This window comes from Mobula birostris, chromosome 4 (genome assembly GCF_030028105.1).
Source record: "Mobula birostris isolate sMobBir1 chromosome 4, sMobBir1.hap1, whole genome shotgun sequence".
NCBI classification, from domain to species: domain Eukaryota; kingdom Metazoa; phylum Chordata; class Chondrichthyes; order Myliobatiformes; family Myliobatidae; genus Mobula; species Mobula birostris.
Genome location: NC_092373.1, coordinates 172,959,060 through 172,986,499, shown reverse-complemented (window position 1 = coordinate 172,986,499; position 27,440 = coordinate 172,959,060). Strand labels below are relative to the sequence as shown.

The 27,440-nt window shown below is 41.7% G+C and overlaps 2 protein-coding genes across 3 annotated transcripts in view; one reads left to right on the top strand and one right to left on the bottom strand.

Moving 5' to 3' along the window:
- The window catches only part of LOC140196745 (uncharacterized protein C4orf54 homolog), a 59,781-nt gene extending 43,795 nt beyond the window's left edge, over positions 1–15,986 (top strand). Inside the window, exon 3 of the mRNA XM_072256467.1 lies at positions 15,966–15,986. The gene's annotated coding sequence lies outside the window, so the exon portion shown is untranslated. The remainder of the gene's footprint in view (positions 1–15,965) is intronic.
- Positions 7,798–27,440, bottom strand: part of mttp (microsomal triglyceride transfer protein) — a 62,448-nt gene continuing 42,805 nt past the window's right edge. For both annotated transcript variants that reach the window (XM_072256469.1, XM_072256468.1), the window contains exons 9-18: positions 26,448–26,616; positions 24,895–25,002; positions 21,971–22,183; positions 20,406–20,617; positions 19,591–19,688; positions 17,574–17,695; positions 15,990–16,217; positions 14,506–14,630; positions 10,982–11,152; positions 7,798–10,041 (exon numbers count right to left, since the gene is read on the bottom strand). In XM_072256469.1, the coding sequence (XP_072112570.1) occupies positions 9,876–10,041; positions 10,982–11,152; positions 14,506–14,630; positions 15,990–16,217; positions 17,574–17,695; positions 19,591–19,688; positions 20,406–20,617; positions 21,971–22,183; positions 24,895–25,002; positions 26,448–26,616 (1,612 nt within the window). In that variant the 3' untranslated portion in view covers positions 7,798–9,875. The remainder of the gene's footprint in view (positions 10,042–10,981; positions 11,153–14,505; positions 14,631–15,989; positions 16,218–17,573; positions 17,696–19,590; positions 19,689–20,405; positions 20,618–21,970; positions 22,184–24,894; positions 25,003–26,447; positions 26,617–27,440) is intronic.

Sequence of the window (27,440 nt, the reverse complement as noted above, 5' to 3'; positions counted from 1 at the left end):
AATATGGGTGGAGAAATGACAGTTGGAGTTTAACCCAGCCAATGTGAAGTGTTCCACTTTGGTAGGTCAAATGCAAAGAGACAGTACACTGTTAAGTGCAAGACCCTTAACAATGTTGATGAGCAGAGGAATCTTGTGGTTTAGTTTCATAGCTCCCTGAAAGTGGCTACACAGGTTGATAGGGTGGTTCAGAAGGCATATGGCATGTTTGCCTTTATTAGTTGAGGCAATGAGTTCAAAAGTCAGGAAGTTACTGTATGTTACAGCTTTATAAAACTCTAGGCGTCATCTGGAGTATTGCATACAGTTCTGGTCACCCTATTATAAGAAGGCTGCCAAGGCTTTGGAGAGGATACAGAAGAGGTTTACCAGCATGTTGTCTGGATTAGAAAGCATGTGCTGCAATGAGAGTTTGGACAAACTTGGGTTGTTTTCTCTGGAATGGCAGAAGCAAGGGGAAGATCTGATAAAGGTTTATAACATCATGGGAGACATTTCTTTTTCTGAGGTTTGAAATGTCTAATACATGATAGCATGCATTTAGGGTGAGGGGGTAATTTAAAAGGAGATGTTAGGGGCAATTTTTTTAAAGGAGTGATGGGTGCATGAAATGTGTTACCTGGGGTGGTGGTAGGGGCAGAAATATTAGAGGCTTTTAAGACAGATTTATAGGCACATGAATGTGAAGGAAATGGATATAGTGTAGACAGAAAATTGTAGTTTAGTAAGGTATGCAATTACTAATTTAATTGGTTTGGTACAACATAGCAGGCCAAAGGACCTGTTGCTGTGCTGTACTGCTCTATGTTCTATGTAGTAGAATTTGAGAAAAATTATACATAAGCAAGGACTGACAAACAACCAATGCAGAAAAGAAGACAAATTATGCAAATAAAAATATAAATAATGCTGACAACATGAGTTGTAGAATCTTGAAAGTGAGCCTGTAGGTTGCGAAATCTGTTCAGAGTTGAGGTGAGTGAAGTTACCAATATTGGTTCAGGAGCCTGATGGTTGTAGGTCAATAACTGGTCCTGAACCCGGTGATATAGGACCTAAAGCTCCTCTTCCTCCTGTCCAATGCTAGTAGTGAGAATAGAACGCAGCCAGGATGGTGTGGGTCCTTGGTCACTTGCCTGCATCCCTTTAAGTCCTGCTCATTTAATCACATATCCAGATCCCTCTTAAATGTTATTACTGTCATTGCCCCCACTACCTCCTCCGGCAGCTCCTTCCAGATACCAACTACTCTTTGAGAGACCAAATTACCCATTTGGTCCCCTTTAAATCTCCTCCCTCTCACTTTGTCGATGTCCTCTTGTTTTAGACACCCCACTAAGGGAAACAGATTGATTATCTACCATGTCTATGCCTCTTAACTTTACATACATCTACTCATGTCACCTATTAGCTTCCCTTGCTCCAGGGAAAACAGACCCTGTCTATCAAGTCTCTCCTTACAAGTGAAGGTCCAATCCAAACAACATGCTTACGAATTTCTCTGTACCCTCTGATCTTAATTACATCCTTCCTATAGCTCGGCAACTAGAACTGCACACGATACTCAAAGTGCAGCTTAACTAAGGTGTTATACAACTGTAACATGATGCCCTAACCCTTTGTTCAATGCTACAGCAGAGAAGGCAAGCATGCCAAATACCTTCTTCAGCACCCTATCTACCTGTGTTGCCACCTTTAGGGAATTAACCCCTAGTTCAACAGCACTCCCCAGGGCCCTGGCATTTGCAATATATGTCCTATCCTGGATTAATTTGCCAAGAAGTAGCAGTTCACACCTGTCAGAATTAAACTCCATCTGACATTCTTTGTCCCACTTTCCCAGATAATCAATATCACTAATAACTCTAATAAAGAGCTAGACAAAAACGTGAATGATTGATGAAGTTGCTGATTTTATTGCCACATGTTAATTGTGAGCAATGTTGAGCTGCTAGGTAAGAAAGGATGTGCTATCCCTGGAGTGGGTCCAAAGAAGTTTCACTGGAATAATCCCTGGAAAGAAAGGCTTAATCAATAAGGAGCATTTGATGCCTCTAGGATGAGAAGGGATCCTATTGAAACCTACAAGCTACTGAAAAGCTGAGTCAAGTAGATGTAGCAAGGATATTTCCATCAGTAGGAGAGTCTAGGTTCTGAATAAAGAGATGTCCCTTTAAAACAGAGCTGAGGCACAATTTCCTCAGTCAGAGGGTGGTAAGTCTGTGAAATTTGTTGCTACTGACAGCTGTGGAGGCCAAGTTATTGGGTGTATTTAAGGCAGAGATTGATAGGTCCATAACTGGTAAAGGATTAAGGGTATGGTGAGAAGGCTGGAGAATGGGATTGAAAAAAATAGCCACGACTGAATAGCAGAGCAGACTCGATGGGCTGAATGTTCTAACTGCTTATGGAATATTGAATGGGAAGGCAGAATATATTTACTCAAACAAGAGACAGAGAATGACAGACAAGGCTCTGTTGATAGGAAGACCCCAATGAATAAACAGCCATTCTAAAGAAAGGACTATGCATTGCTGTATTAAACACATCTTTTCTAACAGTTAACTGGATACTTTTCACACCAATATGCCGTAATTGTAGTCACAGAGATCAAAAACAGGCACTTTGGTGTAGCTCATCCATATTGGCCAGGGTAGATACAAGCTAATCCCACTTGCCTGTTTAAATGTCTTAAACATTGTAATTGTACCTCTTCTTGTTACTACCGTAGGGGAGGAGGTACGGAGCCTGAAGACTCACACTCAATAATTCAGAAACAACTTCTCCTCCTCTGACATTAGATTTTCTGAACAGTCCATGTACTGCCTAGTTATTTGTTTTTTTTAAGTATTTTTGTAACTTAAGGTAATTTTATGCCTTTGCAGTACACTGCTACGGCAAAACAATAATTTTTACATCATATAATAAATCTGATTCCAGCTCTCTACCCACCTCGATTGCTTTCTCCGACAACCTTTTCCATAGACCTGCCACACACTGTGTAGAAAATCATTCCCCTCAGGTCCTCTTTAGACCTTTCCCCTTTCACCTTAAATGTATGCCCTCTAGTGTTAGCTCTGATTTTGAAAGATTGCTACCAATTTCCAATTTCATTTTATCAGTTTACAAACAAAATGTAAATATCTATTACCTTGATCCTGTCTTTTGTATGCACTAAAATGCCATATTAAAACATATTGTGTATAGTTCATGTTTAAGTTCAGTATGTATTTGTAAATGCTGTTCATATGATGCTATGTGCCTGTGATGCTACCAGTTTTTCAGAATCAGGCTTAATATCAACAGCATATGTCATGAAATTTGTTAACTTAGCTGCTGCAGTTCAATGCAATACATGACAATATAGAAAAAAGTAAATCATTTACAGTAAGTATATATATGTATATTAATTCAAAATAGTGCAAAAACAGAAATAATAAAGAAAAGCGAAGTAGTGTTCATGGGTCAATGTCCATTTAGGAATCGGATGGCAGAGGGGAAGAAGCTGTTCCTGAATCGCTGAGTGTGTGCCTTCAGGCTTCTGTACCTCCTTCCTGATGGTAACAGTGAGAAGAAGACTTGTCCTGGATGATGGGGGTCCTTAATAATGGACACCACCATTCTGAACCACCACTCCTTGAAGATGTTTTGGATACTATGGAGGTTAGTACCCAAGATAGAGTTGAAAAATTTTGCAACTTTGCACATGCACATTTGTACTTGTGCATGTGACCATAACTCGACTTTAACTTTAAAGAGTTTGATTTCATAGGTTTACAGGAACAGGTGGAGGTGACTCAGTCTCTGTGGCTTGCTGTTGAGTTATGCTAATACCTTGCCCAATCCTTTGTATTTATCTCATTTTACTACAGTTAGCGTAGTTAGAAAAGAAAGTCCTGGGTATGCCAACCTTTATTGGAGTGAACAGCCAGAGATGTTTCCCCAGGGTAGAAATGGCTAATACGAGGGGGTGTAATTTTAAGGTGATTGGAGGAAAGTATAGAGGAGAATGAGGGAGGTAAGATTTTTTTTATACAGAGTGATGAGTGTGTGGAGGGCCATGCCAGGTTTGATGGTAGAGGCAGATACTTTAGGGACATTTAAGAAACACTTAGATAAGTGGATTGGAGAAAAATTGAGGGTGATGTGGAAGGGAAACGTAAATTGGTCTAGGTTAAATTGAATAGGTTAAAAAGTTGGCACAACATCGAGGGCCATAGGGACTGTACTGTGCTGTAATGGTCTATGTTCAATGTTTAATTTTAAAGTTTTATAGAGTGTTCTTCATTACCTACAGTTTTTGTTTCCCTACTTTAATTCTAGCTATTTAAAGTTTACTGTTTTATTTTCAATATTATTGTTTAGGCTTTAGTCTTTGCTCATCTTTCAGAAAAGACAAGGAATTTCAGAAGTAACTTGGGACTCATGGGCTAACTTGCACCTTATTTTCTGCCTGCACTTCACTTTCTCTGTAACTGTAACACTTTATTCTATATTATGCTTTTCTTTTTCCTTGACATTTCCTCAAGACATTGTTGTAATGAAATGATCTGTATGGATGGCAAGTAAAACAAGTGTACCTCAGTACATGCTCAGAAGGGATGGTTTGCACCTGAACTGGAAGGGGACTAATAGTCTAGCAGGAAGGTTTGCTAGTGCTGCACGAGTGGCTGGGGTGGGGGGAGGGGGTGTTTGGTGTTAATCTAGAGTTGCAGGGAGATGGGAACCAGAGCACCAGAACAGATGGTGGAGTAGCTGTGGAGAACGATGTTGTTAAGCCTACATACAAAGCAATGCACACAAAATGCTGGAGGAAATCAGCAGGTGAGACAGCGTCTATAGAAAAGAATAAACAGTCAACATTTTGGGCCAAGGCCCGTCTTCAGGACTAACAGGTCAAGTATGGTGGGACTAATTTTCTGAGCTGCAACTATTTCAATGCAGGGAATATTGTAGGAAAGGCGGAGAGCTTAAGGCATAGATCGGCATGTGAAATTATGACATGGTAGCCAATAGTGAGACTTATGATGAGGCAGCTCAGTGTTCCCGGGTTCTGTTGTTTGAGGCGTGATAGACCAGGAGGGATTAAAGGAGGAGGGGTAGCATTACTAGTCAGGGAAAATGCCATGGCAGTGCTCAGTTAGAACAGACTGGAGAGCTTGTCAAGTGAGACTTTATGGGTAGAACTGAGGAAGAAGAAAGGTATGACCACATTAATGGGGCAATATTATAGACCACCCAACAATCCGTGGGATTTAGAAGAGCAAATGTATAGAGAGATTGCAGACTGTTGCCAGAGACATAAGGTTGTGATAGTAGATGATTTTAACTTCCACGCATTGACTGGGACTCCCATACTGTAAAAGAGCTGTTTGCCAGATGTGATCAAGATCTCCCGTTAGAGAATGAGACAAGCCAGGTGACATAAATTTGTGAATCTAGTGACTATAATGACATTCGTTTCAAGGTAATTATGGAAAAGTATAAGTATGGTCCTCGGGTTGAGATTCTAAATCGGAGGAAGGCCAGTGTTGATGGTATCAGAAAGGATCTAGCAAGGTGGATTGGGACACGTTGTTTTCTGGCAAAGGTGTACTTGGTAACTGAGAGGCTTTCATATGTAAAATGTTGAGAGTACAGAATTTGTATGTCCCTGTCAGAATAAAAGGCAAGGACAAAAATTTTAGGAAACCTTGGTTTTCAGGAGATATTGAAGTTAAGAAAAAGAAGGAGGTGCGTAACACATATAGGCAGACAGGCACAAACGAGGTACTTGAGGAGTATAAGAAATGCAAGAGAACACTTAAGAAGTAAACCAGGGGGGCTAAAAGAAGACGTGGGGTTGCCCTAGCAGACAAAGTGAAGAAGAATCCTTACGGCTTCACAGATATACACTAGCAAGAGCAAAAGAATAGCAAGGAACAAAATTGGTCCTCTTGAAGATCAGAGTGGGAATCTATGCATGGAGCCAAAAGAGATGGTAGAGATCTTAAATGGAATTTTTGCATCTGTATTTACTTCGGAGATGGATACAGAGTCTGTAGGTGTGAGCAGTGAGGTCATGGACCCTATTAGATTACAGAAGGGAAGGTGTTTGCTGTCTTGAGGTAAATTAGGGTGGATAAATCCCCAGGCCCTTATAAGGTGTTCTCTCAAACCTTGTGGGAGGCAAATGCAGAAATTTCATGGGCTTTAGCAGAGATATTTAAAATGTTCCTTAGCCATAGCTGAGGTGCCAGAGGAGTGGAGGATAGCTAATGTTCAGTTGTTTAGGAAAGGCTCTAAGTAGGGAAATTATAGACCAGTAGTGGACAAAGTATTGGAAGGTATTCTAAAGGACTGGAGATAAACATATTTGGATAGACAGGGACTGATTAACAGTAGCCAAAGGGGATTTGTGTGTAATAGGTCATGTCTAACCAATCCTATAGAACTTTTCAAGGCAGTTATCAAGAAAGGTGATGAAGGCAAGGCATTGGATCTTGTCTGCATGGACTTTAGAAAGATATTTGACAAGTTCAAGAATGTTCAGTTGCTTGGCATTCAGGATGAGGTAGTAAATTGGATTAGACATTGGTCTCACAGGAGAAGCCAGAGAGTAGGGTAAATGACAGCCTCTCTGACTGGAGCCTGTGCCTAGTGGTGTGCTGCAGGCATTGGTGCTGGGTCATTTATTGTTTCTCATCTATATCAACAATCTGGATGATAATATAGTAAACAGGATCATCAGATTTACAGATGACACCAGGATTGGGGGTATAGTGGACAGCAAGGAAGGCTATCAAGGTTTGCAGTGAGATCATGACCAGCTAGAAAAATGGACTGAAAACTGTCAGATGGAATTTAAGGTAAGTGTGAGGTGGTGCACTTTGGGAGGACAAACTAGGATAGGACTTACATGGTGAACAGTAGGACACTGAGGAGTGTGCTAGAACAGAAGGATCTGGGAATACAGATCCATAACTCCTTAAAAGAGGCATCATAGGTGCCTGTAGATAAGGTTGTAAAGAAAACTTTTGGCACATTGGCCTTCAAAAATCAAAGTATTGAGTATAGGAGTTAGAATGTTATGCTGAAGTTGCAAAAGACATTAGTGAGGTCTAATTGGTGTCCAGTTTTAGTTATTTACCTACATGGATATTAGATTGAAAGAGTGCAGAGAAAATTTACAAGGATGTTGCTGGAATTTGAGGACCTGAGCTTTAGGGAAAGATTGAATAGGTTAGGATTTTATTCTCTAGAACATAGAAGATTGAAGGGAGATTTGACAGAAGAATACAAAATTATGAGGGGGAACTTTTTCATTCAGCTGATAGTGAGAGTGTGGATCAAGCTGCAAGTGGTGGGTATGGAGTCGACGTCAACAGTTAAGAGAAATTTGGATAGGTACATGGACGTGAGGGTTATTGGAGGGCTATGGTACAGGTGGAGATTGATAGGACTATGCAGATTAATGGTTCAGTACAGACTATTGGAGCTGAAGGGCCTGTTTCTGTACTGTAGTGTTCTATGACTGTATGTGACAATGTTAAACCAATTTACCAATACTCATTTTTAACAGCCATAAAAAATTGCAAAATACAAACTACTGAATTCTATTTAATTCTGGTTCACAGCTCATATTTTCCAAGTTCCATTCTAAGTCATAGTGTGTGCATAACTATTAGTCCTGACAACTTCAGGTGACCCAATGCTCGTAGTTGCCAACTCCAGGAATTAAAGATGAATCTTCAGCCCTTTATTGGGACAGAAATCATACAGAGGATAAACAAATGATATTTTTATTTTCATTGTTTTTATTTGTTTATTAGTTTTTATTAGTTACAAAAATATTGGAGATGGGCTAGTTAAATGAGAATCACCCAACTGGATCAAAAGAGTCTGCTGTTTCCTGATTGGTCATGAATGATGATGAAAATTATGTCTCACCAATGGAAAGAGCATGAATAAGACTGTGAAGTTTGAGATGATTTAAAAATCCTTGAGGCACTGGCCCAGCTAAAGTCAGTCACGCCAATTAAAAGGCCCCAAATCGCTGTTTGTGTCAGTTGTGTCCAATTGGAGAGGAAAAGTGTTTGCAGGAAGTCCTGGTTCAGAAATCACCAGCTGTGATTGTTTTCAATTCCACAAAATGTCACTGGAATTGTAAATAACACTTCCGACACACGTTGCTACTGTAGAAGAGCCTAAATATTTCTTCTGTGCTCATCCATGCTCCTTCTCCCACCCTCATTTGGCTGTGTCTGAATGTACAACTGTTTTACCCTCTGGACTGTGAGCTGTTCAATCTCACCCTACATTTAAAAAAAACCTTTAAATACACATAAAAAAGTAAATATCACAAAGGTATTAAATTAACACACACAGCCTTAAAGGGAAAGTGAATTGATCTGAATTGAACAAATAATTCTAAATGTCATTCTTGGAGTTATCCGTGTGTTTTACAGAAACTCTATCCTCCCTCTAAGTCTTCGTCAACTTTAGATTCAAGTTACCTAGGAGAAAAGTGTGGATCAGGAAGGATCCACAGGCTTCATCCAGAACTGTACTATCACTTGTAGAGAGCCTGAGAAGGTCCTCCCCACTCTCCAACAGGTGGTGGTAAAAAATACTTGCCAATGGGTACCACTAGCACTTGGAAAGTAGAGCATCTCCAGATAGCTGATTCCAGAGACTTTCAGGGTATAGTCTCTGACTGGACCCAATTTAATATGGACTTTTCTTTCTCCATGTTTGGGGTCTTGGCAATGTTCACCTTTTGTAAATGACCTTGGACGAAGTCCACATAGTACCCAGATGCACAGGAAAGGGAGGCTTTTCCCTCTGGAAGGTAGTCCACTACTTCAGCATGGGTGATCCAATTGGTTGAATGGGTTTCCTTCCATGCTACCAAATCATACTGCATGAACAGGTGGCTCAGAAAGGAAAGAATCGAGTATAGTTTCCAATTCCTTTCTGTTTCAGTTAAAGTTTGACCTGCATTTCACAGTTTCACCATCTATCTGTGCTTGTTTTCTCTCTTCATCTGCTCTTATTAGTTAACCAGAAGGCTTTCTTTGTAAGCATGGGGATCACGTCTTTTCAAGCAATCCAAGTCTCTTCATATCAGAGATATTTCCTTCGTTACCTCCCACCCTTTTGCTTAAAGTTAACCTTCTTTTCCCACTTCATCGGTTCTAATGAAGATCTTCAAACCTGTTTCTCTCTCTGGATGCTGCATGACTTGCTGAGTGTTCCCAGCAGTTTTTTTGTCTCGGCCCACTGTCACTAGTTGCTGAGCTGCAGCTCTTCACAATCTGTTTGTTGCAGGGAGGGTTGGACAAAGGAGTAATTTTAACCTGATACATCCAACAGGAAACTGAAGGAGCAAAAGATTTAACAGCAGGTCTATGTGAGCTGTAAAAGAAACTAAGACTTGGCATGACCTAGCCAATATTTATGTCTCCTTCAGCATTTCTAAAGCAGATTATCAAGGTATTGCCTTGTTAAGTTTTTTTTTGGAAATTCTATGCATAAATTGGCAGCTGTTTTTCCTATGTTTTAAGAGTGACTTAAATTGTTTCTTTGATTGTAAAGCACATCAGGATGTCCTGAAAGATAAGAACGCAAGGGGGTCTGTTTCCTGAAATTAATTTTTGTTAAAATTATTCACTTCATAAGGTTTTAAAGATCTTGGCAGCAGGCAGACAGAAGACCTCTTTCCACATTTAGAATCACTTAACAATTCAGACTCATTCCCTCCTACTTGCTGGGCAGATGGTGCCAGCTTCCTTCAATCTCTAGTTTTATTTTATTTTTGCATCTTCCCCTTGTAGGGTCTGTCATAAGTGACAGATCACCCCTTCTCATCTTCCCCCCTTCCCACCTATCTGATCTCAGAACCAGTCCGATGAGTCCGACTCTGTCGCAAAGACCCTTCTGCACATGTCAGAGTTTTCCTGGTGGAGAGGGAATTCTGATCCAGGTATCACAGTTTTCCTGCCTTTCCGAGAGATGTATGTTTGTCCTGATGATAGTCTTTCATACTTGGTCACAAATTGCCTGTAAAATTAAACATACTGTATATTAGCAAAGCTCCTTGGTGCCCACATTTCAGAAATGTATCTATACTCAGTCTTCAAAACATTCAATCAAGATCATGCATTCAGAAAGTTTATGCATAATAAAAGGTTATCGAACAAGAAACTAATTATTTCTTTCTCCACAGATGCCATCTGGACTGCTAACTGCTTTTAGTATTCCTTGTTTTACTCTTAATATCCAGGACTTAATATTGTGATCATTTCCTAAGGAAAGTGTGGCCTCCATTTGCACCACACTCTACCATGGCAGCTGTGGATCTTCTGCTCATGGTAATGGGCCAAATGCCAGGAAATGGGACTAGTGTGGTTGGGACATCTTTGGCATGGACAGCAAAATGTCTGTTTCCATTCTGTATAACTCTGTGAAGCTGTGAGTGCTACAAAGGCCTTGGATCGCAGAGGAAAGATTCTCCTCAAAAGAGAGCCTCCTCTACTGGTCTGACAGAGAATTGAATGAAAGAATAGGGCAACCAATTTTAATCAACAAATTAACCCCTTTCCTCCATCTACTGCATTCATCTGTGGTGTATATGGATGCCGTGTTTCCATCTAGTACAGAAACAGGCCATTTGGCCCAACTGGTCCATGCTGGTATTTAATCAATCAGGACTTCCTTCTCCCTCTTTCTTCCCACCCAGCTGGCATTTGATTCTATTCTTTTCTGCTTCATGCATGGGGGTGAGTTCCACTTCCTCCCAACCCCCTTATGAATTCTCTGTTGGACTCATCAGCGACTATTGGCTATTTTCAGTACCTACATAATTCCAGTCCCACCTGCAAGTAAGGAAAATCCCCCTTTCAGCTACTATGCTGAACCCCTTCGTAACTTTAGAACACCACTTAAGGTTATGCTCCAACCTTTCCTTTCACTGACAAAATGGAACTGGTTTGTTTCTCACCTGAAAGGGAACTGGTCTTTGTCCATCTGCATACAGACAAGGAAGGGGTACTCAGAGAACTTCACAGTGGAGATGAAATTGAGCAAAGCCTCCGATTCCACACTCACTTCCACCCCACTCTGTACAAACAACGAATCCACAGTGATGTTGCCAACTACGACCACTGCACCCCTTGAGGGTAAATACAAAAAGTCGAGTTTAGGCTACTACAATGAACAATAAATCTGCACCATGTAATATTGGACTCAGTAACATCTTATTCATGCTTAATACCAAATAATATTCTTTTATGTAAAGTCTGGCTAAGCTTCTTGTGTTTCTAAGCTGAAAAGGTGTTTCCTGTAGTATCTAAGAAGCAAGCATAACAAAAAATGCAGAATTGTGTACTATATGGAAATACAAAAGCTTCTGCAGATGCTGGAAATCCAGAGGAACACAAACAAAATGCTAGAGGAACTCAGCAGGCCGGGCAACGTCTATGGAGAGGAATAAAGAGCCGACATTTCAGGCCGAGACCCTTCATCAAGTCCAGTCCAAATCCACCCCCAAACAGACTTCCGTGGCGGAACTTAGTCAAAAATTTATTTCAGCAATGTTCTAATTCGGTGGGCGGAGCTCCAGTAGTCCATCTGAAAATGCTGCCCCTCCGTCAGCAGGGCTGTCCAAATCCATCTCAATACAGACCTCCACGACAGGTCCTTGTCAAAAAATTCAGTTGGGTAGTATTCACATTCGGCCTGGTGAATGGTCTGGGCCCGAAACATTGACTCTTTATTCACCCCCATAGATGCTGTCTGACCTGCTGAGTTCCTTCAGAATTGTGTGTGCGTTACTCAAGATTCTAGACTGCAAGTTTAAAGGGGTAGAACCATGCAGGGATCCCAAAATGAGGGTGAGAATTTTGAAACTGGCCTAACTTATCAGGAGCTAATAAATATGGTGCCCAGCGATGAGCAGGATGGACTTGGTATGTGGTGGAAAACTGAGTCGTTGAGTTTAAACTAAAGACTGAAGAACTAAAGATGAGAATAGCAAGGAGAGTGTAATGATAGTCAAGTCTAGAGGTAACAAAACTAAAGAGTGAAGACAATGAAGACAAGGGTGTGAAGCTCATCTTAGAATCAAAGTTAAGTGCAGATGTTACAACCAGCCACAAAAATTACAGCCCAGCACTTCACAAAAACCAGCCTTCTCTCCGTGGATTTTTTTCAAAACTTCTTGCTGCCTCAGTAAAGCAGCTAACAAAACGAAGCTTTTCACTGCACCTTGTACATGTGACAATAATAAACCAATTCCTCACAAGTGAAACTGACAGTGGTGCAGAGTCCAATAAAAAGTGAAGTGAGAACACTGAGATATACACAGAAACCACGATACATCTGTTTTTTAATTCATCAGTTCCCTGTAAGACGAGGGAAACATGCTCAAGAGGAACATTCAGGTATAGAGGACAAACTCAAAATATGCTCTCCACCAAGCTCAATTACAAACTGGGTTAATTTATGAGAACACATTGGATAAACTAGACCTGTACCCACTTGAGTGTATATTATAAGATGGTCTTATAAAAATGACTGAATGATTTGATAGACTAAACAGAACTCCGTCTAAACTTTGAATTGCGATATCTCGCAGAACCCGAGGGTTCCATGGAACCTCAGCTGAGAAACCCTGGTCTAGACCAAGGAAGCAGAACCTCAAAATGAGAGCATTTGTGGCTGATATTTGGAGCTTCTCCCACATATAAAGAAAGGGCAGCAGATACCAGTGGAAGTTAATGGAAATTTCAACAGTAAAGCAAATAGATTTTTGTCCAGCAAAAGGACTGAGTTAGGCGGAGCAAGTTGATCAGCCAGATTACAATGTGAATGAGATCTCTGGTTATATAAGCAGGGGGAATTACAGTACATCACACCAAGTCCACAATGAGACCAGCATTCACTGCCTTCTGGTCATTAATTGTGTCTCATCATTACTTTCAAATCCCTCTATGATTCTACCAGTTACAAGCTTTCTTAATATCTTAAGATCCTGCAGTAAATACGGTCTGGATTGGCCTCAGCGAGAGGATTGTGTCTCGGCATTGAAGAGTGTGCAGAGGAGATTTACCAAGATCGTGGCAGGGATGAGAGATCTCAGGCCTGTGAAAAAACTGTAGGATTTGGAGTTGTTCAGGGAAAGCTAAGGGCAAAATAAATCAAAATGATGAGGGGTTTGGAAGATTCAGCAAGAATAAACTGTTCGCTCTCATAAATGGGTCAATAGCCAGAGGTTGTGAATTTAAAATTATTGTTGTAAAAACTGGAAGGTTACTGAGGAGGAGTTATTTTGCATCAAATGCTGATGTTATTTCAAGAACACAATAGTTGAGAAAAAAGCTTTCAAAGGATGGAGGACTTTATTAATGTTGCCTGGATTGGGGATTTTAGTTATGGGGAGAGTTTGGATAGGTTGGGCAAGTTTTTCCTGGAGTGAAGAAGCTGAGGGCTGATCTGATATTTAAAATTATAAACTTAGATAGGGGAGCTAGAATCTTTTTTCCATGGTAAGGTTATCAAAAAAAAGAGGGCATAGCTGCAAAGTGAAAAGAAGGAGTTTTAAAGGGGATCAGAGGGGAGGTTTCCTTTTCGCAGAGAATCACTAATACTGGAATGAGCTGCCAGAGAAGATGGTGGAATCAGATACAATTACTATGTTCAGAGACATTTAAATAGGTACTTGAATAGGCAAGGCATAGAAAGACGTTGGGGCAAATGGGATTAGTGCAGATGATCCAAAAAGGTCTGCATGGACTTGGTGGACTGAAGGGCCTGGTTTTATGCTGTATGGCTCTTTGACAATTACACATACATTTGTCAAGCATTAATTTGTGCAGTTGTGGGGAAAAGCCTCTACAAGTTTTCTCCTCACAAGTATGTGTGAGACTAACCCGTACAAATCTTTCAAAAAAGTCTGACAGTATGAGTGGCCTTTTCAGTGCTATAAATTTTCTGAATTTCTGGATTACAGGTTTTATTAGAGTAAATGAAATTAAGGCCATAAGAGATAGGAGCAGAATTAGGCCACTTAGACCATTGAGTCTGCTCCGCCATTTCATCATGGCTGATCCATTTTTCCTCTCAGTGCCAATCTCCTGCCTCCCCGCCCCCCCCCCCCGGCATTCTTTCATGCCCTGACAACTCAAGAATCTGTCAATTTCTTCCTTAAATATACCCAATGACTTGGCCTCCACAGCTGCCGGTGGTAAAGAATTCCACAGATTCACCACTCTCTGGCAAAAGAAATTCCTTCTCATCTCCATTCTAAAAGGGCACCGCTATATTCTGAGGCTGTATCCTCTGGTCTTAGACTCTCCCACCATAGAAAACATCTTCTCCACATCCACTCTATCAAGGCCTTTCACCAATCAGCTGTGAAATGTTTGAAAGGTGAAACAAGGGACCTAACTGCTTTCTGTTCCTACGTCAAATCAGTAAACCCTATTTGATATAAAGCAGACCACAGGGTACAGTGAAGCCTCATACCGGTTGCTGACAGTGGTTTTAGACTCCCGGTACCAGAGGCTGAACTCCATTCCACCTGAGATGTCAATGGCCAAACCTCCTTGGAAATCCACAGCTGCCCTCAGGCCTGACTGCAGTGGGAGAACCTGAAATGAAAAGAAATTGAGGGGTTTCAATGTTGCTTCAAATTGACAAAGCGAACCTCACACTAGAGGTAAAGATAAAATAGATTTTCACATGTTTGGTCAATTGAAATAATATCAGAAGATGCTGTAGATTCTTAGCAGCTCAGGCAACATCCTGAACAGAGGAGTTAACGTCGGCTGATGAAATGTCACCAACCTGAAATATTTTCTCTCTCTCTCTTCCCCCAACTCCAGAACTACTTGGCATTACATTTTTGCCTGAACACATTCCTGTGAAACACTTGGAAACATCTTGCTCTGCTACAGTCACTACAGAAATGCAGGTTATTGTCATTCACAGGGTTTCTCTTACGTGTTGGAGGAGATTCATATGGAACAGGAGCATTTTCCGTCACTTATTGAATGATCTGTTTCCACACTATAAGTTACACATAGTGCTTGATCACCATCCTGTCCACTGGAAAAAACAATTTCCTACACATTGAAGTTGCAGTGTATAAAACCAGAGACCATAAGACATAGGAACAGAATTAGATCATTCAGCCATTGAGTCTGCTGCGACATTTGTTCATTCCCTCTCAACCCCATTCTCCTGCCTTCTGCAATCTCAACAACCTGAGTCTCAACCTGGACAAGACAAAAGGGATGACTGTGAACTTCAGGAAGGCACAGGTCGGCCACTCTCCATTGCACACCAATGGCTCTATTGTGGAGAGAGCGAAGAGCACAAAGTTCCTGGAAGTGCACATAACGGGCGATCTAACCTGGACCCAAAATACCTCTTCATTCGTCAGGAAGGCACAGCAGGGCCTACACTCTTTGAGGAGATTGGGGCATGCACGGTTCCCCACCCTCGTTCTAACAACTTTCTATAGGAGCACTATCGAGAGTCTCCTGTCTGGCTGCATCGTTGTGTGATAGCTGCAAGGACGCTGCAGAGGATAGTAAGCCATGGTAGTGTAGCAGTTAGCGCAATGCTATTAGAGCTCAGGGGCATCGAAGCTCAGAGTTCAATTCTAGCACTGTCTGCAAGGAGTTTGTATGTCCTCCTTGTGACCACGTGGGTTTCCTCAGATGCTCCAGTTTCCACCCACATGTCAAAGACATCCTGGTTTAATTGGTCATTGTAAATTGTCCCGTGACTAGAGTAGGGTTAAATAGGTGGGTTGTTGGGCAGAGCAGTTCCGAGCCAGAATGCCATTGACGCATACATACATTTTAAGGGAGGTTCTATGTTCTTTTTCAAATTATTAATTAAAGACAATGTTCTGATTAAGACCTGTGATGTACATATCAAAATAAAATATTATGAATTTATCTTGATTTTTAAAGCAGAACTTTGTGGAGATTGACAGATACCTGGGACTGATCGATGAGCAGAATGAGCCCTTTGACGACACTCATCGGATCACCAGTCGTGGTGAGCATCTTGGCCATCAAGTCACTGTAGCCTCGAAAGAAGGTAACGGGCCTGAGCTGGACATCAAACAACACAGCCGACATGCTGGCCAGGGACTCCAGGTTCTCCTCCCCTTCATCTGGTGTTGCAGCTATTAAAGACTCTAATCCCTGAGCTTCAATCACAACCTGCGAAAGAAAGTGACAACGAACTCAGTAACCCGGGCTATTCTAATGCAATGATGGCAAAATGTTTTATTGTAAAGGCTGCCAAGTTCAAGGCAGGGTCAAAGGTGAGCCACATTTTCTTCTGTAAAAACAAGAGGTTTTTAAGCATCGGTTTATTATTGTCATACGTATTGAGATAAAAACTTTGCAGATCATTCCACACATAACCACACAGACATAGTACAGAAGGGTAAAAACTATAACAATGTGCAGAATACAGTATTACAATTGCAGAGAAAATGCGGTGCTGTGCAGGTAGACAAACAAGGAGCAAGGGCCATAAGGAGGTAGATCAAGAGTTCATCTTCATTGTACAAGAAGCCCATTCAGGATTCTTATAACAGTGAGTTACAATCTGCCCCTGAGAATGGTGGTGCGTTTTCTCAGGCTTTTTATCTTCTGCCCAATGGAAGTGGGGAGAGGAGAGAAAGACGGGGTGGGGCGTGGAGAAGAGGAATCTGTTTTCCCAACACAGTTTAGATTTACAGATACAGCATGGAAACAAGTCCTTCCGGCCCAATGAGCCCACACTGCCCAAATATACCCATATGGCCAATTAACCCACTAGCCCATATGTCTTTGGAATATGGGAGGAAACTGGAGCACCTGGAGGAAACCTCCGCAGTCAGAGGGATGGAAAGTGGTTGTTGGCTGCTTTCCAAAGGCAGCAGAATGTGTGGACAGATTCAATGAAATGAGCGGTTGGTTTTCGTGATAGAACTGGTTGCATTCAGAACTCTGTAATTTCATCCAGTCATAGTCTGAGCAGTTGCCATACCAGGCCCTGATACATCTGGATAGAATGTGGTTTCCACCTCAGTTGCAACCATCAAGAACCACAGTATTCACAGTGAACACAGCCCAGCACATCACACAAACCAATCTTCCATCCTTGGACTCACTTTACACCGCACGCTGTCGGAGCAGTGCTGCCAGGATAATCAAGGACATGACCCATCCAGCCAACACACTTTTCGTCCCTCTTCCCTCCAGGAGAAGGCTCAGGAGCTTGAAGACTCGTACAGCCAGATTTGGGAACAGATTCTTTCCAACTGTGATAAGACTGCTGAATGGATCCTGACCCGGATCTGGGCCATACCCTCCAAATATCCGCACCTGCCTCTCGGTTTTTTTTTTGCACTACTTTACTTTCCCTTTTCTATTTATGATTTATAATTTAAATTTTTAATATTTACTATCGATTTGTACTCCAGGGAGCACGAAGAGCAGAATCAAATATCGTTGTGATCATTGTACGCTCCAGTATCAATTGTTTGGCGACAATAAAGTATAAAGTATATAAAGTATTCTATATACCTGGGTAGCATGCAGTTGGGATTCCTGGCTGAGTACAAAGATGTTCATGTTGCTCTTTCTAAGGATGCCAGAGCCCGAGTACAGGATGTCCAGACTGTATGTGGATGTGGAATCAGTGCCCTCTGAAAAACACAAAGAAATCCTTGGTAACTCATCCTACAGCACAGGCAATGTGCAAACTGCCACTGATCAATTATGTGTCATGCAATAGAATTTAGGCAACCCAAGCTATGATTCCAGAAGATAATGTTATTAAGTAGATCACTAGATTCCACATCCCTTTCTTTGACACTGACTTCCTCTGCTCCAAGGGTGACAACAGTCCCACCTTTTGCACCAACCCAAACTCTCCTGTGTGACTTAATGCGGTGACAGGCAAGAAACCATGATAAATGTAGACGTCACTGCCTCAGAGCAATCTCACAAACACACCCGTAAACACACACAGGCTATGTACACATACACTCCCACACAGATCCATACACAAATACGAAGACATAGAAGCATATGTGCTTACACACACACACGGGTGCACCAGCTCATACTTGCATGCTTGCGTGCATCATTACGCACACACACACATGCGCGCGCGCGCTTAAACATCATTGTTTGCACACAAGTAAAACTGTGCTTCTACCTCTCCAGGAGTTGCACACAGATGCAGTTACACAGACACTGATGTCTCTCAAACACATGTACCTTTGCTTGTAATGTTTATGAGACTTGGGCTTCTCCTCTATCTCTTAATTTACTCTCAGTGCTACTAGATCAAGGTTCAAAGGGATTAAGGATCCTGTGTTGATTGGTTAATTATTATTAAACCCACTGATCTACCAGGTGTGCCGTCTGATTTGTTTTTACATCCCTCCTTCAATTTCATGATTAGTCGAGGGTAGGGAACAGGCTATTGTCATGTTTCCTCTGATGCAGTACTGCTACGGATCTTCTTATTTCTACTCTCTGGTCAATGCATCAGTTTGGGCCATTTGTACCTTTGGTTATGGGAACACCCCAATGATAGGGAGCAAAGACAACTCTCTACATCTGATCTCTTGCATTCAGCTGGCCTAAAAACCATGCAACTGCAGCCTCGAGCATTCATAGCCACAGCATGGAATGAATGTTGACACAAGAGATGGCAGATGCTGCAATTTGGAGAACAGATCTGTTGGAGGAACTTAGTGGGTTGAGCAATGTATGTGGAAGAAAGGAATCACTGATGTTTTGCTTTGAAACTCTACACGTGGACTGAGAATGGAGAGAGAAGATAGTCGCTATAAAGAGAAAAGGGGGATTGGTGAGACAGGGGCTAGTAGGTTATTGGCTGTACTAGCAAGCTTTGGTAAGAGCATGGTTGAACAGCAGGAGATTAGCAGAAACCACAGAGGAAATAGCAAAATTTATAACAAAATGGCATATTCTCAGCTCTGGGGACAATAACTGCACTTCAAAAGTCCATGAACTTGAAAGGCGCTTTAATTTAAGTCTTAGTTCCTTTGTTTTGGTTTTAATTCCTAATACTAGTCTGACTGGGTTCCAAGGTTGTTTGTATATAATGATACTATTGATTTCCTGTGCTAGGGAATCATCTCAATCTCCCATCCTCTAATTCAGGATCAACTTCTGCTTGGTGACCTACATTGAAAAGTTGCCTAACTAGAATTCAAAATTCTTTATCCCCAGTCCAAACCCTGGCGTGGACTTGCCCCTCCCTAGCATTACAATATCCTTGGTCCCATAACTCAACAAGATCTCCATTCTCCTGATTTTTTTTGTACTCTAAATTTAATGATTCCAAAGCAACACACACAAAACCATACCCTTATTGATTCCACTTACAATGGACAAGCTTTTAAGTGCCAAAGGCATAGTCTCCAAATTGTCAACTTAACCTCCCAATCTCCTTCCTTACACTCCTCTTTTAAGGGGGTCCTTAAACTCTTGCAGTTTGGTTTGGTTCCTGGTCGATACTAATGACAAGGATCCGTGTTGAAGATATATAAATATTTTGACATACGTTTCATGTATCCCGAGTAGGCCGACGAGGAACCAATCTTGGAGAAACGGTCATAGTTGTGAGCAATAGTGTCTTTCAGAACCTTCCACACCACCTCACTGCAAATGATAATGTAAAAACAAAGTAAGTAAAACCTTTGCATTTCTACTAGTTACCGGATCTCAAAAGGTCTCCAGAATTAGTTATACTGACCAAAGTCACAAAGAATCTATGAAACGTTTTGAGGGAAACTACTGTTTTCAAACACGTGAACCTTATACAAAGATTTATTATTTTGAGTGTACTCGAGGAGACTATCACTGCCTAGATCACACCAGACCTCCTCCTTGCACCTTATTTACCATGTAAACTAGGCTCCTGATATCAACTCCATCACCGAGGAGGATCTCACCACTATTAGGAAAGAAAGCAATGAACGATCAACAATGTCACTCGAAGACAATGTCTGTCTTATAGTTTCAAAGCAGCAGCAACTTTAATGCTGGCCTCAGACAGAAGTTTCTAAAATGATCCTTCGTACAAAGTCTATACTATATAAAAGCCTCCCAAGGTGCTTCATGGGGGTATAATAGGAGGGTACTTGTCATGTCATGTTCCACCCCTTTGCAAGAGCTCTTTAATTAATCTTACTCCCCTGCACTTTCCCTAGATCACCCTCCCCTCCACTGCCCCACCAATCCGTTTCAGGTATTTATTCAATTCCCTTTTCAAAGAGTCTATTAAAACTGTTTCCCTTTCAGTCTGCACAACTCAGATCACAGGAACTTGTTGCTATGTTAAAACACAAATTACAAGTCAACGGAATTCACATTTACCTTCCGGGAAGTTTAAAGCGGAGAATATCCTGAATCTTTGCGAGTAAATATTTGCTCATCTCAGGTGCCATTTCACCGATGGAGAGGAGAATATTTTTAACTTCCATGTACGAGGGGTTGTTGTTAAAGATGACATCTGCGGCAGCCACACGCACAGTCTTCTCATGGATCCCTTTGTTCTGATGGTAGATCCTGTTCATTACCTTTTTCACCTGGTCAGAAACAAGACTTGACAGAGAGCTCCTTCAATAGGGGAGGGAATGTCGACTCAGACCATGAGAGGCCTTCGTCGGGCATTTTCATGCCTTACAAGGCGCAGGTTGGAAGTCTGTGTGGGGCACCACTCCTCACACAGACACCAGAGCAATGTGTGGTTAAGTGCCTTGCTCAAGGACACAAACACGCTGCCACAGCTGAGGCTCGGAATAGCAACCTTCAGATCACTAGACGAACAGCTTAACCATTTGGCCACGTGCCCAACATGCTTCAATAACACCTCCCTAACACACAGCCTCTACCAGCCAAAAGAAGAAGGACAGCATGTATATGAAAATTCTACCACCTTAAAGGTCCTTTCTAACTCTTAAAACTTTTGACTTGGAAATACATCATCAATTTTTCAATATTGCCAGATCAAAATCCTTGGTTTATCTACCTTTACTTGAAGTGGTTCAAGATAATAACTGTCCACCACTGTCTTAAGGGTAAGTCAGGAAAGAACAATAAGTGCTGGGTTTGCATGTATCAAAAAAAATTGGCCTTTCATGAATATGCACAGCGTTCTTTGTGATTGTCTGCTCAAGATGCGAAGGGGTCCTTTGAAGAACTGAGCTTCTGAGATGATCTCAAACCAGCCATGCAATGAATAGAGGGAGATAGTGTGCTTCATGGTGACAATTTGTAATATCCTTACTTCTGGGCCAGGTTTGCATCATAAATGGTGAATGCAGACTTGTGGAAGATTAGAATTCGGCATGCACAAGTCAGGTAAATTGGACAGAGAATCTGAGACCATTTCCTGTGCAGCACAGAGAAGCAAGCATAAGGCAGTGAAGTAAAAACTGCGGGAGGAACTCAACAGCTCAAGCAACATCGGTGGAGGCAGGGGGATGTTCGATATTTTGAGGTGAGACCCTTTAACTGGCGCAAAGTCTCCACCTGAATCATCGATCATCCCTCTGCCTTCATGAATACTGCTTGATCCACTGAGTTCCTGCAGCAGTCTGGGTTTGCTCATTTTCCAGCAACAGCGTATCTTGAGTCTCCAAGAACAGGTGTTCAAAATAATGAGGTGCTTGTATGAACCAAGTAAAGAGAAATTGTTGGTGCTAATTGAGGTCTGGAAAGTGCTACCTGAAAGGATGGTGGCATCAGATCCCATAGGTACCTTAACAGACAATTGGAAGTTTACTTGGCATGCACAGATCTGCAGGATGATGAGGATAAGGCTGGGATACTGGGCAAAAGAGGGGTGGCACTTCCTTACAGCTAGCATTGGTTTGATGGCCCAAATGGTCCCCTAAGCATTACAGTTCTATGATCATGAGAATGATGTGGAATCTCACCTCCTCTGTGATGAAAGCTTGCTCATATTTCTGTATTGTTGAGACTGCAATATTGCTGACGGGACCAGAACCTGACTCTGCATGTGTCAGCAAAATGGGAATTGCCTCAGGAAGGAGGGCGTTTTTCAAAGCAAGAAGATACATCACAGTCTCAGCTTCCTTTGTCGCTTTCTTTACCCCTTCCAGAATCATTTCCTTTGCCTTAGTCACTGTCTGAAATGAAAAAAAATCAGTATCAGATAATGAAATTTAAAATACATAGTGTAATATACCTTTTGAATTATTTCCCACATCAGAAGCTTAAGGAAGGTTTGGAATGGGTTCTGTTTTACAGAAAGCAGAAAGAGATGGGGGAGATCCTAAATGAATTTTTAGCATCTATATTTACTTGGGAGATGGCATAGAGCTGATAGGACTGAAGCAAAACAATAGTGAGGTCATGGACCATATCTAGATTACAGTAGAGGCGGTACAGGCTGTCTTGAGGCAAGGTAGGGTGGATAAGTCCCCATAGCCTGACAAGGTATCCTTTGCTGGTGCTGAAATTGCAGGAAGCTTGGCAAAGCTACTTAAAACATACTTAGCTATGGGTGACGTGCTGGAGAACTGGAGTACAGTTAATGTTTTTCCATTGTTCAGGAAGGGCTGTAAGAATAAGCCAGGAAATCATTGGCTGTTGAGCCTGATGTAAATTCTTGGAAGGTATTCTAAAGGACTGAATATACTAGCAACACAAACAAAATGCTGGAGGAACTCAACAGGCCAGGCAGCATCCAGGAAAAGAGTACAGCCGATGTTCTGGGCCGAAACCCTTCGGCAGGACTTATTTGTGATGGAATATACTACATGTATGTGGATAGACAGGGCTGGATTAGGGATAGTCATCTAGTTTTGTGCATGGTAATTTATACCTAAACAAATTTATAGAGTTTTTCAAGGAAGATTACCAGGAAAGTTGAAGAAAAAAAAACTGGGTGTTGTCAACAATTATCTTAACAAGACCTTTGACAAAGTCCTGCATGGAGGCTGGTCCAAAAGGTTCAGTCATTGGGCATCTAGGATGAAGTAGTAAATTGGATTCGATGTAGACTTTGTAGGAGAAATCAGAGAGAGTGTGGTAGTAGATGGCTGCCTCTCTGACTGGAGACATATCACTAGTGGTGTGCCGCAGGGATCTGTGCTGGGCCGGTTGTTGTCTGCCATCTATGTTAATGATTTGGATGATAACGTGGTAAACTGGATCTACAAATTTGTGGATGTCACCGAATGGGAGCATGATAGACAGTGAGGAAGACTATCAAAACTTGCAGTGGGATCTGAGCCATTGGAAAAATGGGCTGAAAAATGGCAGATAAAATTTAATGCAGACAAGTGTGAGATGTTACACTTTGGAAAGACAAACTAGGGTTGTTCTTACACAGTGAATGATAGGACACTGGGGAGTACAGTAGAACAAAGAGATTTGGGAATACAGATCCAAAGCTCCTTGAAAGTGGTGTCTCAGGTAGATAGGGTCATAAAGATTTTTTTTATCACATTGGTTTTCATAAATCAGAGTATTAAGTACAGAAGTTAGGATGTTATGTTGAAGTTGTCTAAGGTACATAGCACATATGGTTATGAGAGCAGAAAAAAGGGTCGCAAAAATATATAGCCCACGTCCCTGAGGAGCATGGCCAGTAGATTGATGGTAGATGGGCTGTTGTCCTGGTCCAGCCTGTTCTTCCACTCAGCGAACTCTGGAGAGAAGTACTGAGCAAATACCAAAGGGCAACACTGAGCAAGCACTGGAGGGCAGCTCAACCAGGAGGGAAAAGGGGATGGCGAATGGTAATAACCCCCCTCTCCTTCACCATTCCCCATCCTCTTTTCTCTCTTTCACCTGATCTCCTTGCCTGCCCATCCCCTCCCTCTGGTGCTCCTCCCCCTTTTCTTTCTTCCATGGCCTTCTGTCCTCTCCTATTAGACTCTCCCTTCTGTAGCCCTGTATCTCGTTCACCAGCTCTTTACTTCACCCCTCCCCCTCCCGGATTCACCTATCGCTTTGTGTTCTTCCCTCCCCTCCCCCCACCTTTTAAAACTACTCCTCATCTTTTTTTCTTCAGTCCTGCTGAAAGGTCTCGGCCCAAAACATCGACTTGTACTCTTTTCCATAGATGCTGCCTGGCCTGCTGAGTTCCTCCAGCATTTTGTGTGTGTTGCTGGTACATGTACATAGTTCACTGAGTCAGGATGGTGAAAAAGCCGTTTGAAATGCCAGCCTTCTTTGGTCAGGGCATCCAATACAAAATTTGGAGTCGCATGTTACAGCTGTACAAGACATTGGTGAGACTGCGCATGGAATACTGTGTGCATTTCTGGTATTTAGCTATAGGAAGGATGTTATTAAACTGGAAAAAACGCACAAAAGATTCACAAGGATGTTACTAGAGGACTTGATTTATAAGGAGAGACACAATAGACCTTTTTCCCTGGACTTTAGGAGGCTGAGGGATAACCTTATAAAGGTTTATAAATCATGAGAGGCATAGATGAGGTGAAAGGTCAGAGTCATTTTCCCTGGGTAGGGGGAGTATAACACTAGGGGGCATGTTGAAAGAGGAAAGATTTTAAAAGGGATTGGAGGGGCAACATTTTCATCTCGAGGGTGTGTGTAAATTGTCAAGCTGCCAAAAAGAAGTGGTGAAGGTGGGTATGACTACACCATTTAAAAAAACATTTAGCCAGGTACATAGAAAAAAGGTTCACAGAAAGGTTTAGAGTGCTGTGGGCCAAACGCACGCAAATGGGACTAATGAAGACAACATAGTCAGCATGGATGAGTTGGTCGGAAGACCTATTTCCATCTTATATAACTCTACGACTCTAGAACTCTCTCTAAGTAATGAATTTACAAATACGCCAGAGAAATTCTCTTTGCTCACCGGTAGTTCACACTGTCCTTTCTTGCAGAATTTTCTGACAAGTGCCCCAGTGATGATAACAACAGTTTCTCGGATATCAGCGCTCTTAATTTCTCCATCAATTATACCCTGGGATTAAAAGAAGGACAAATAACTCTTAAGCATTAAAAGTGAAAATAGTAACTAGACAATAGAGAGTAGGTTAGAATAATGAATGCAACACAGAGACTTTTAAATGTACAATATTAGAATGATTATTTGAGCACATGAACTTACTTGGAAGTCAGGTTAGGTTTATGAAGTCTATAACTTCAAGTCGTATTTAGTCAAGTGCTAGGTTGCTGTGCTGGTCACAGAGCCATAGAACACTACAGCACAGAAACAAGCCCTTCGGCCCATCTAGTCCATGCTAAACTGCCTAGTCCCTTCAACATTCACCTGCCCCATAGCCATCCATACTCCTCATATCTATGTACCTATTCTTTAAATGTTAAATTCAAACCTGCATCCACCATTTCTGCTGGCAGCTCATTCCACACTCTAACTTCTCTTTGAGTGAAGAAATTCCCCCTCTTTTTCCCTTAAACATTTCACCTTTCACCCTTAACCTATGCCCTCTAGTCCTAGCCACATCCAACCTCAGTGGAAAAAGCCTGCTTACGTTCACTTTATCTATACCATTCATAATTTTATATACCCACCCCCATCAAATCTCACCTTATTCTCCTACACTCCAGGGAATAAAGTCCTAACCTATGCAACCTTGCCCTATAACTCAGCTCTTCAATTGCAGCAACATCCTTGTCAATTCTCTCTGCATCCTCCAATCTTATTGAAACCCTTCCTGTACATAGGTAACCAGAACAGCACATAGTATTCCAAATTAGGCCTCGTCAATGTCTTATACAACTTCAAAAGAATATCCCAACTCCTGTACTCAAAACTTTGATTTTTGAGGGCGTTAATGAAGACTTTGATTTTGCACGTGCCTCTACACCCACCCTTGTGATTGATTAGTAACTGCTTCCTGAATTGATTGACCAAACCACAAGGATCAAGGAGGGTATTTGGGAATTTCAATCGATACCTGCCTTGCATGTGATTATAAACATATCCCATGAACAGGTAAAGGTCTGAATTATAAAAGTAGATCCTGAATGATTAAAAGATTGCAGATTCCTACTATAAGGTGCTGATTGTTCTTCGGTAACATCAATTATTCAACTGGAATCATGCGGGATGTTTACTGAGGATATTGTCTAATTTACTCTGCATTTACTTTGATGCTTTGTGATGGTGGGGAGAAGCAAAGGGGCTGTCTCATTTGCTGAGCCAACTATATCTAATGGATAATGAGGGAAATTAAACTCTTTGATACTCCACAATTTTGATTAGCCATGCTTTTCAGAGGCAGAGTGTCCAACTGGACAAAGGACATAACTCCAAAGCACCCTCATCCTGTAAACCATTGATATCAAGCAGAAGGTGATCATTCGAAGGCAAATTTAAAAGAGCATTCATGCTGATACCTCAACAATCTGACTGTAAGCGATTGTTTGACTGAAACTACTAACCATTAAGGCTTTTAGCAATTCTTCTGTGGGATGAGAGATGAAGCCACAGGCATACAGGAACCTCTCCTGCAGGATGAAGCTGCTGTCATTTCGGAAGTCCAGGAATTCCAACATTGCTGCCAAAGAAGCAGCGGTGTGAGCAGAGGTCACAGCATCAACTAATGGTGGGCTGTAAGAGAGAGGCACAAGAGGCGACAGATGAGCGAAACTGCTCAAGGACCTTTGTTAGGAGAGGCATGTACTGGAGGTATTGATAGCGAATTCCCTTTCTGGCACACCTTAATGTTACATCCAGCTTGAATAGATCTGAAAGAAAATGAGTGTACTCTTAAGTTTAGTAAATGGTATTTGCCATATTGTAGAAACCAAGTACAGGCCTGGTGATCACATTGCAGAACATTTCCATTCAATCTGCGACAGGTAAAGTCAAGTTTATTGTCATATACACATGCACAAGTGCAATGATAAACTCACCTGCAGCAACGTCACAGGCACGTTCAAATAAGCAGCGTTCAAAAGAAAAACAAAAATTAAAGAATGCAAATAGAATTTTAAAAAATCCATTTTAATGCAAAGAGATCAAAAGTGGTCGTAGGCCAAATTAAAGGTGGTGTGAAATCAGCATAAGGGAAAGAGACTGAAAACCTGTCTGGGTGGTGCAACAGTAATCTCGTACTCAATGTCAGCGAGAGCAAGGAGTTGATTACTGACTCCAGGAGGAGAAAACCAGAGATCCATGAGCCTGTCCCAACCATGGGTCAGCGATGGAGAGGGTCAGCAACTTCAAATTCCTCGGTGTTATCATTTCAAAGGACCTACCCTGGGCCCAACACGTAAGCATAATTGTGAAGAAAGCACGGCAGCACCTCTGCTTCCTTTGGAGTTTGTGAAGATTCGGCACGACATCTAAAACTGTGACAAACTTCCACCGATGTGTGGTGGGGTACATTGACTGCCTGCATCACAGCCTGGTCTGGAATCATCAATGTCCTT